Here is a 10,755-nt window from a genome sequence, read left to right as displayed (position 1 = left end):
TTTCCCCGACGAATGATTAAAGATGGATTGAATATAATGTTCAACTTATGTTTCCATCTTCCTTAAAATTCACAAGTTTGATCATTTACAGTGAAACTCGACTCGAAATATTGATGGATAAGTAGGAGATAGCTAAAGTAAACTGATGAGTATGGACTAATTAATTTGTTTTCACCTCCTCGACCATTCAAAGATCAGGCCTAAATTCCTTCAACTACCCAACTGATCCTGTTACTCTTCAGATGGTTTAAATACAGATATGTCATAAATACAAACAAGAACAATACGAAAAAATTCTACAAAAGATAAACTCGGCAGGGTAAAAAACTTTTACTCTCGTTTGTAGAAATTTTCCATTAATTCATGTTTTACGCATTCAATTTGAATGGCCATTTATGATTGTGAAGTGAAATGGATTAATTCTATGCCCATTTACCCACTTACCCCACTGTACCTTAATAAAATTTAGCCACGAAATGTGAGGAGGCTGAGACAGAAGAAGATAATAAAATTTGTTCCCGCCCTATTGTTTGTCTTTATATGCATAACTAGCAGACCCGACGAACTTCGTTTCGCCTAAAATTGATCTATTCTCTGATAAGTTCTCGAGTTATGCAGAAATTTCTGGCTATTTTGTATGGGAGCTTTCCTTTTCAAAGGGGGAGAGGTCTCGAGCCATTTTAAGAACCTTCCCCGGCTATAAAAACTTCTTCATACCCATTTTCACGCAAATCGGTTAAGTAGCTTCCAAGTCTGTAAAGGTCAAACAGGCAGAGAATCATTTTGATGCATATAGATTATATAAGCATCGATTATAGAACCTATTTTTCATATCATAAATCCTTTCCTGTATTCCTAAATCGTATTGCCTGGTCTTATTTCGGTATGCTATTCTAAATAAAATACCAATATGATGTAAGCGAGTTACTTGTATTAGAACAAACTATTGTTCAAAAATATCATTGCAGTCATTCGCGGAAAAAGCATCTTAAGCTAAGCGCTGTCCACCTCCAATTCCCCAACTGGATTATGAATAAAGGAATGCATTAGTCTAAACTTACTCGACTAGCTTCAGCTCGTCCAAGCTCAAGCAGAGTTGCTTCATCTTCGACTCGACTCCATCCGGCAGAGGCGAACCTTTGGTCAGCGACAACTTCCGACAGAACACTAAATGGCAACATTTGTTCAAGCTTCCCTCCAGCAGTTCGTTTCCAGTGAGGTCGATCTCTTCGGCCACGGCCAAATATTGCTCGTATGCCAACCGATTCAAGCCCAGCTCACTCAAATCCAGCTTTTCCAAAGGTTTTTCCACATCGAGCCAACGTTCCAGTCTTATTTCTACGCTCCATTTGTTCATCATGTCCCGGTAATATCCTTTCCGCATCGGATCCACGGTCTGCAGCTTCTCCAAGTTGTGCAAAATTTTTGCGTGATTTCCGCTACGGTCGATGGCTTTCATCAGCAGGGCGGCCGTCAGCAGTGTCCACTTACTGTCCGGTTCATATTCCAACAGCTGATCACAGTTGGCAAGTTGAGCTTTCAGGACATCGAGCACGGCCGAACCAAATTCGTACCCACATTTAGGTTTTCTGATCGCTATAAGGGAGATTTCCGACAACTTTTGAGCTTCAAGCGTGTAGCATTTACCGTCTTCATCTGTAAAGCTTATGGCATAGGTCGCTTGATCGGGCACTACAATATTTACATCTTTGATAAACCACGTAACGCTATAACTATCTTCTGGTGAGGCAGAATACCACTTTTTTACGTCTCCTAGTTCGTCACTAAAGTTGAAATTAAGCTTAGTTTTACTGTGTTTCAAATTAACTGGCCGAGTAAACGTGAGTACCGCCAGCTTCCGACTAACGTCCAAACGAAAGGCAGCGAAATCTAATTCCGGCCGTGAGTAGCCCAGTAACCAGCGTTGGTAGAACCAAGCACTGCTGTCGTTTGGATCAGTAAACGCAGCCGTTAACACAAGTTCCAGCTCCTCCAGAAGCCGTTCCTCACTAATCGGTCGTGATGGGTCTTCCTTGTTGGGGTACAGAATTGGCAGCAGTTTGCTGCGATAGTGCCATGAAGAGTAGTTTGAGAAGTTGTTCTGAATCTTTTCCGTGCAAAATTCCAGCTCCTTACTTGGAAGGATATTCGCTTTTCCCGTCACATAGCGTCGGTAGTCCCAGCAATGGACTGAAAAATAAAGGTGTTGAATTTTTTTTTTAAAAAGAATATTTTTATAGTTTGAAAAAATATATGATGACATTATTACAGGGCAGGATGAATATCAAATCATTTTTCTGAAACATGACCTATAATTTAACTCGTGCTCTATAATAACAATTAAAAGCTTCTCTATGACTGCGATCCCAAGAATATGTGTATTGAGCGCATAGTATTTAAATTCATACAATTTAAAAACTCATAATCTATCATTATTCTAACAGTATTGATTATAAAACAAAAATGTCCCTCCTTAGCCATGCGGTAAGATGCACGGCTACAAAGCAAGACCATGCTGAGGGTGGCTGGCTTTGATTCCCGGTGCTGGTCTAGGCAATTTTCGGATTTGAAATTGTCTCGACTTCCCTGGGCTAGCCTCATGATATACGAATGCAAAAATGGTAACTTGGTTTAGAAACCTCGCTTAACCAGTTAATAACTGTGGAAGTGCTGCATGCACACTAAACTGCGAGGCGGCAATATCCCAGTGGGGATGTGATGCCAATGAAGAATAAGATTATATAACAAAAAGATAGAGCTTTTTTCCCAAATAAACCATTCATAAGTATGTAGAGTAGAGTAGATGTGACCCGCCGCAAGCCCATAATCAATAATAATGACTCACAGTTTCTCTCATCCAGCTTCAGATACTTGGTGCACAAATCAACTTCCTTCTGCCAGTCAGGGGAAGGACAGTTTTCCAAACACCAGCACCGATGGTGCCAAGCGCAGTACGATTTGGGATTCACCTGCAAACACATTTCCGTAAATCGCAAATCATCCTCAAACAGTTTTTGCGTTTCCCTACAAGAATTAAAAACACGATTATCAAATGGATATTGTGTTGTGTTGGTTTTACTTACGTGTCATTTTCAGCATATTTTAGAATGCACCGTCTCCGGACGTTCCACAGCGTAGCCACGTCCGGATTGGCCGATAAAATCTTACCGGTCAGCAGCATCATTTCGTCATCCAGTTCTCCGGTAACTTTTTTCATCAGAATCCTGCCCATCCCGGCTCGGAAAGCCTTCGCTTTTTGTTCCCGTTCCTTCTGCTTGCGGGCAGCTTCTTCGGCACTGGTGCGAACTTTTAGACGACCGTGCTGGAAAAATGGAGTTTAATATACTTCTTGAATAGATTAACACACAATCTTACCATTTTATACAGCTTCTAATCCTGTTGCACTTTATTCAACGCTATCGCAAAAAGATTACTCATCCAACATATGAACTGGGAGTTTAATTTGTTTACCACCCCACTTGAGTGAACTAACCCAACAACCGACTGACAGTCCTCTCCAAAAAACAGAACGACACTCGTGGCACTCATTCTCTTCTTCAGGTTGCCAGGGTTGCCAGGTGTGTTTAATGTGCCATCCAGACTACGAGCTATATCACTTGATATAGAGTAGCTTGACATCAAAGTTCACAAATCTAATTTTCACTGTAAATAATGCATATGACGTCTCATTTCAAGGTTCTCTATATCAAGTACAGTATCCCCCCGCTTATCCGGACCTCGCTAATCCGACGACTCGTTAGTCCGGATCTCTCTAAATCGGAATTTTCCGGATTAAAAAGTATCAACACCCATTTAAACACATTATGCTGTCAGTTTTCAAATTTGTGCTGTGATTTTGTTTTGATTCATTTGTATGGATTTGACAGTCGGATTAACGAGAGAAACCCCGGTAGTCCGGCCATACATTTGTCGGATTAGCGGGGGTATACTGTAGCTATATTACCAGCCTGAACGTAGTCTAAGACTGTATCAATTCCCAAATTAAACTTAAGGCTCGATGCCCACATAGCGTCTTTTCAACTCTGCGTGCACACGCCCGCATGGAAGGATGTCTAAAAGCGAACAGGAATCTACCTCGAAAATGTTGGAGAATGATGATTCAACCGCGAGTACATCCCTGTTGATGATTCGGATCAACGTTTTTTTATTTTGTTGAAATGTCATTATTATTTTGTTCCTTATTCGTTTGCCAATCTCAGTGCAATAAAGACGTGTTTATTTTAGCTCTGAAGTCTGAAGTTCATTTGTCTCGCTTCCGTGTTTTGCCTATTACAACAGAAAAGACGCAAACCACCTTAGTCAAGATTCATTTATACTTGGGCCCGTATAATGGTACATTCGGCTATTTACAATTGTGTGTGTATCTACCGGTGCACTCGTCGATCAAATGCCATGCGCCATGTTTTTTTCACTTTTATTGTCTGTTTCCTTGGTAACAAAACGCGCCGACCATTTTTGAGGCACTATCAAAATCGTCGCCAACATCTTAATTCTAAAATTATGTTAGTTTCATCAGAAAATAACGTCAATCTGCATTAAAAACAGGACTCAATTTTGGGAAATAATGTGATTATTGAGTATATAACATTTTGTTCACAGTTGATTTGACAGATCTTATGGCCATTTCTGCTGGCGACGATTTTGGCGTCAATTCGTTTTGCGACGATTTCAAATCGTCGCGGCCGATAAGGTGGGAAATTGATAATATCATTCGCTTCGCACGCGCACCGTACATCTTCGAACATTTTTGGAAGTTTTCCATTTTGTTTTTTGTTTGACAAATAAGTATTTCGACCTCAACAGTAAGGCCGTCTCCAGATAGTCAAGCGGCACTCAAAGCATTGAGTAGCTTTAAATGTACATCAAAACTTGTCTGGGACTGCATTCTTTCATTGCGAAAAGTGTGCCAAGAGAACTCCGTAAATCTGTACTGGGTTCCAGGACACTGTGGCATTGAAGGTAATGAAAAGGCAGACGAGCTTGCAAAACGAGGTTCAAACACACAGTTTATTGGCCCAGAACCTTTCTGCGGTATATCATACTGTACTTTAAAATGGGATTGAACTCCTGGGAAGCGCACAGGTTGCTGACCTACTTCGTGTTTGCCGAAAAGTGTGCTCAATCAAAGAGATTTATAGTTCCCAATGTTAAAGTAACCGAAAAGCTCTTGGAGCTCAGCAAGAGAGCTCTTTGCACCTTCACTGGCCTAATAACCGGACACTGCCTGAGCAGATATCACTTGAAAAATATTGGCCAGATTCAGAGTGATATCTGTCGTTTCTGTAACATGGAACGTGAAACCTCGGAACATCTGCTTTGCAGTTGCGATGCATTGTACAAGGGTAGATCTAAATTTCTAAATAGTGGCTTTATGCAACCAGGAGATATTTGGACTGCAAATCCTGGAAAGGTAGTGGGTTTTATTAACTCAATTATACCGGACTGGGAAAAGACGCGTCTTAGGTTGTTTACTTGACAAATGGTGATCAACCTACAAGATGCGAATAGATAGTTAAGAGTAATCAGGGGTATACCACAAAAGTTCAACTCAATGGACGCAGTGGTTCTACGCCCCAACAAAAAAAAAAAAAAGGCCGTCTCCAGTGTCTCGTACTTGACTCGAATTGAACTAATTTTCTTCTTTATCTCATTTTGCAGCTGATCTTCGTTGTGATGAACCAGGGCAAGGGAAGCAAAACCCTTGGGACGATACTTAAGGTACGCAGTTGGACGCAACGCCAGCACATTACAGTGTAATTCCTTTCATAAAACCCCGGTGATAACACCCATCGTAACGGATTGACGGAAGTGACTATGTAGTTGAGAGCACGATACCGACTTTGTAATGTCGATGCTTTTCTTTAAATGAAAATTATCATTCATAAGGCAACATATTGAAATTCATACCGATTCCTTGGCCCGATTCCTAAGGCCCGATGTCAACGTAGCGTCTTTTCAACGTCTTGAGTCTGTGAATTTGAGTCTGCACACCTGCGTTTTTTTAACGCCACGTGAACGCAGCGTTGAAAAAACGCTACGTGGGCATCGGTCCTAAGGTGCCTGTCAGAGTAGACCCGTCAGGACCAGTCTACGCGAGGTAGCGCGAAAGCTGCATGCAAAGGAATAACAATGAATAATATAGGCTTACGCCGATATTTCCCACAAACACGCAAGGACGAAACTGAGTCGAATGCTATAAGAAACTTTACTATTAGTTGTTCCTGTAAAAAGTTCGTTTTCAGAGTGAAATGATAGCCTTTCGATACAACTTTGTTATACGAGGAAGGCAATATCACGTAGAACTGCCGCTACATAGAACAGCCGCTGCCATCATTCATCCACAGGAGCTGAAAAAAAATATATATATGTATGTATATTATATCAAATTGATATTTGAATAAAATTTTGTTTAAGGCTCAAGACTCCATCACAATGTTTTGAAAATTAATGACTGTATCACTTGTTTGTAATAGTGATGCAATTGGTACTGAAAAGTGCAGCAACGATAAATAAATGTTGCTTACAACCGGGGTGGGTGGAAATGGGGTGGTAAAAATATGTCAGCTGATGCATAATGTTGCCAGACCTGACGAATTGTTTATTTTATATCTCAAGACATGTTCATGGTGTATCAAATATATGGGTGTTCATCGGATTAAAAATTTTTATACACCACCCGGAATGTAATAGAAGCTTACATAACATGTTTAAATATTTATTTTTGGTTTTATTGTTCAATCCGACAAGCAGCAATGAATTTTTCCAATAAATAAATCTGGCAACGGTGAAGAGATGATTATTTTCTTGTGTATGCACATCTTTGTTTGCGTGTTGGCTGGTATACACGTTGTATTTTTCGGATTGGATGAAGTTGCATCGCGTAGATTTTGTACTCACCATTTCACTTATTGCGCTAGTGAATTTGAGTCTTCCGCATTTTATTGCATTCACAATACGGTCGTCAAATTTGTCTCTCACTTCGATTTTTGGAAAGCAGTTTTCGACAGTTTTTGGGCGTGAAATGAATTAATTGGTAGTCAAGATTAAAGAAAAATGTGAAACTCAGTTAGTGAATATGTTTTAGGAGCGATAAAATCAAGGAAACAATGGGAAAATATCAAGTGAGTGTGTATGTGTTTGATCCGAACGTTCGAACGTTAGTATGCGTTCGATGAACATACGAATATCGGCCTAGGAAAAACGCAGTTTTCATCGTTTTGCCAGCAGTTCCTCAGTAATTGCTATTTTTGATAAGTGAAAAATTAATATGGAAATGCCGTGAATATATTATGATGGAGGTTAAGTCCGTAAATAGCCCCAAAATATTAAATTTAGTTCAAAACTTTATTAGTATTAGTGCGGTTTTGAATAAGATCGTCGTCATCATCGGATTGATTACGGTTTATAGAGCCTTAAGTTAAATAAATCTTTCTATTTACTTCCTTGTCGAGCTGAATGCCTGGCAGGATTTTATATATTTGCTTGATATTTTGCGTCGTACAAGAAAATAAATGCTCAAAAAACCAACCTGTAGAGTCAAGCGAACCAGTATTGATCGCTCTTAAAATAAAAAACACGGAAACAAAATCTGCCGGCTAACAGAAAATAAACACACACTGATTGCCAAACATATCCGTTTTTATATGATTTTTAATGTGTGTGTGTGGAATATCAAAGGAACAAAAATAGCTTTGAGTGATAGAGTAGAGTGGGGCAAGAGTGCGCGTGGGGTAAGAGTACGTTTTCGATTTTTTTGAAGTAATAAAAAAAGATAAACTAGCAGCACTGCATCAGTTTGACAGGTATTCTGGCCAACTATTATCATGTGTAATTGTAAACGATTTGAATAAACAACAAGGGAGATATGGAGTTAGATAACTTTTTGATCATTTTGCTAAAAATAATTGGATTTCCGCAACTAGTATTTCATTACCATATATACGTTCAATCAGGTGAACATTATACCATTTCGATAACCTATTGTATAGAGTACTTTATTGTACAGAACACCAATCCGGTTGGTTTTCCAAGAAGTCAAAACCATTACTTGAATAATTTTTGGGACTGTGGGGTAAAAGTACGCAGGAACCGGTGGGGCAAGAGTACGCATATGAATCTTCAAGTTATGATGTCAAACCCGTATCTCTGGCCGAAATAAGACTTCTTCCAAAACGTAAAGATCCACAACTAAGAAAAAAGGGACAGAATTTGAAATTATCACAAGTTTTCAGGATAAGTTGAAGTAATTCGGTGTTAGAAAGGACTTAGCGAACAAAGCACTGAAGCGAAATATTGCTTTTTGCATTGAAACTTTTCGTTTCGTCACTGAAACCATTGACACTTGTCTTCAGCGACTGCTTCCGCGATAGAGCATTTGCACATTTCATTAACTCATACATCTATATTGCTGTCAAAATGTGCATTTGACAACTAAATTTTCAGCTAAAAGCTCTATTTTTTGACACCGGTGCACTCACACAACCAATCGACATCAGTTGTCAAAAAATCAGGAGTACCAACTTTACGACTATCTCCTTGTCGCCGAGTCTGGCGCTGAGTGCTCGGCGCGGAAACCCAAAGGTGGGAATAAAATTTTGGGGCTTATGCGCAATAATGAAATTGTATTAGCACTTGTTGTATAACAAAACATAGTACGAAAACACAATTTCATCTAAATGATAATTTAATTAAATCAAAAGAAACATTCATAAATTACGCAACGTTTAGCTGGGAGGGGTTGCGAAATGTGTTAGGATCCATATAATTTTTAGAGGATTCATACAAATAGTGTAAGATAGGGGGGAGGGAGGATGAAATAGCCAAATTTTACGTTACGTGATTGGTGGACTTTCTTTAAGGAAAATGCCTTTGTATACGCCACGCGTAACCTGATATATATTTTTACCTCTGTAGTTTTTTGTATATATAAAAAAATGATTTTTCGTATGAAAGTGCACATTTTTAGGACCCCCTCCCCCTTTAAGAGTTACATAATCTTTAAACATTCCCTAATATATGCTCATTAAACATCAATTAAATGTTATTAACTCTTATTTGTGTCAATATATACTTAAAGCGCAAGATTGGATAAATGCGTACTCTTACCCCACCCGATGCGCACTTTTACCCCACCGGTGGGGTAAGAGTGCGTTTTTCACTTGTCTTGCAATAAGGGTTCTACTGAAACGAATCTCAATAATTTCAATTTTTTTTTCCGCTGGGTAGCATAAAGGGAGAGTATATGAATCATCGACACTGATTTGATATGCAGAAGCTTGCTTCATAAGGGCCACATGATCGATTGAAAACTAAGTGCGTACTCTTGCCCAACTCTACTCTACGGAATTACTACATAGCTATATATTCCGTATTGTTACCATATCAGTAATGAGCCATTTGCATGCTTAAATAATAGTATTTGAACAGGATGGATCATAAGCAATTGTAAAGAAGCAATAAACTTTGAGATTGTAGCATATGGTGCCGTAAATTTAAAATATTGTATAATATGGGTAAGAGATCAACATATAGTAATATTTTAAACCGAGAATAATGTTAATAGTAACAATAACACTTATTTCATATGGATAGTAACATAAATACAGCAGATAATTTTAAATTATGCGGGTAGTTATTCAATTATTGGACTAACGACATTAAAATGCATACTTTTTCCTTTGTTGATTTTTCTTGTTGATAAACCAGTTTATATGGCATCACTGACTAGCACTGAATCATGCACACTCAAAAAAATATACACGTTACTATAAAGTGTGCAAGGACATAAACGGGAACCTTCTTACGAACGAGCGTGAGGTGATCCAAAGGTGGCGGCAGCACTACGAAGAACACCTGAATGGCGATGTGGCAGACGAAGATGGCGGTATGGTGCAATATGGTAAAAGAAAGGTGTGGAGGAAGTGGAGGCTTAATAGTATTAGTAATGTGAAAAACATAAACAAAATTTGAGGGGAAGTGAGTGACGTCACACGGTCTGAACTTCTTAAACCAAGCACAAGAAAACTCCTTTTTTCAATATTTTCAATATATATTTTCAATCTACTGACGAAACAAAAATATGTTTTATAGCAAAAATAAGAACAGCTTCATCAAGAATAACATTACTACACGAAAGTATAATAACTCGAATTATCAGGATTTCTATTTTCAAAAGGCACTTCTTTTATGCTTCGCGTAGTACAGAGGGTTGAATAAGAAAGGATAAAAACTGCACTGTTATGTTTTTACACTATTTTCTCGGCAATGTACCTATCTGCATAATCAGAGGGCACTCAATGTCCCAAAAAAAAAAATCCTCAATTATCCGGTATAGCCGCATAATCCTGAAATAGCCCAATTAATCGTTATTCTTAAAGAATGAACAACTATGCTCACCACGAAATATTTTTTCTTTTTTTTTTTTTTTTAACCAGTTCATTTATTTGGTAGGCTCAGTCGTGTGTGACACTTTGCGGAGCCGCAATTCTCAAGTATGATATTTTTACATGGTATATCATCTTATCTTAACAGTTAGTTGGGAGGGGACATAGACCATAATACTCGTGGCGACTCAAGGTTAAAAAACTTAATACAGGACGGACGGGGTAGGGATTTGGGTTTAGGTTATTTCAGCTGCTCATCCGGGCGTTTGACGTTGAACGTTGAAAACGATTTTGCGTGGCGTCATGCTCGATTTTGGTTCGTCAGGAGCATCTTCTGGATGGCCAGAGCTTC

The 10,755-nt window shown here is 38.8% G+C and overlaps 1 protein-coding gene across 1 annotated transcript; it reads right to left on the bottom strand.

Moving 5' to 3' along the window:
- Window positions 1-911: 911 nt before the first annotated feature.
- LOC134217579 (geranylgeranyl transferase type-2 subunit alpha) lies at window positions 912-3,514 on the bottom strand. Its single transcript, XM_062696359.1, has 4 exons — window positions 3,376-3,514; window positions 3,084-3,322; window positions 2,846-3,024; window positions 912-2,190 (listed from the first exon to the last, which is right to left on the bottom strand). Exons 1-4 carry the CDS (start codon window positions 3,376-3,378, stop codon window positions 1,058-1,060), a joined length of 1,554 nt encoding a protein of 517 aa, XP_062552343.1. The 5' UTR covers window positions 3,379-3,514; the 3' UTR covers window positions 912-1,057.
- Window positions 3,515-10,755: the final 7,241 nt, after the last annotated feature.

The sequence above is a fragment of the Armigeres subalbatus genome, chromosome 2 (assembly GCF_024139115.2).
Source record: "Armigeres subalbatus isolate Guangzhou_Male chromosome 2, GZ_Asu_2, whole genome shotgun sequence".
Taxonomy (NCBI): domain Eukaryota; kingdom Metazoa; phylum Arthropoda; class Insecta; order Diptera; family Culicidae; genus Armigeres; species Armigeres subalbatus.
The sequence above is the reverse complement of the archived record's forward strand: the minus strand, read 5'-3'. Positions and strand labels throughout refer to the sequence as shown.

Coding starts and splice junctions, on each gene's coding strand:
- LOC134217579 (XM_062696359.1), bottom strand. Junction 3,025..3,083: donor AAATATGCTGAAAATGACAC/GTAAGTAAAACC, acceptor TAATTCTTGTAG/GGAAACGCAAAAACTGTTTG. Junction 2,191..2,845: donor GAAGCTGGATGAGAGAAACT/GTGAGTCATTAT, acceptor TTTATTTTTCAG/TCCATTGCTGGGACTACCGA.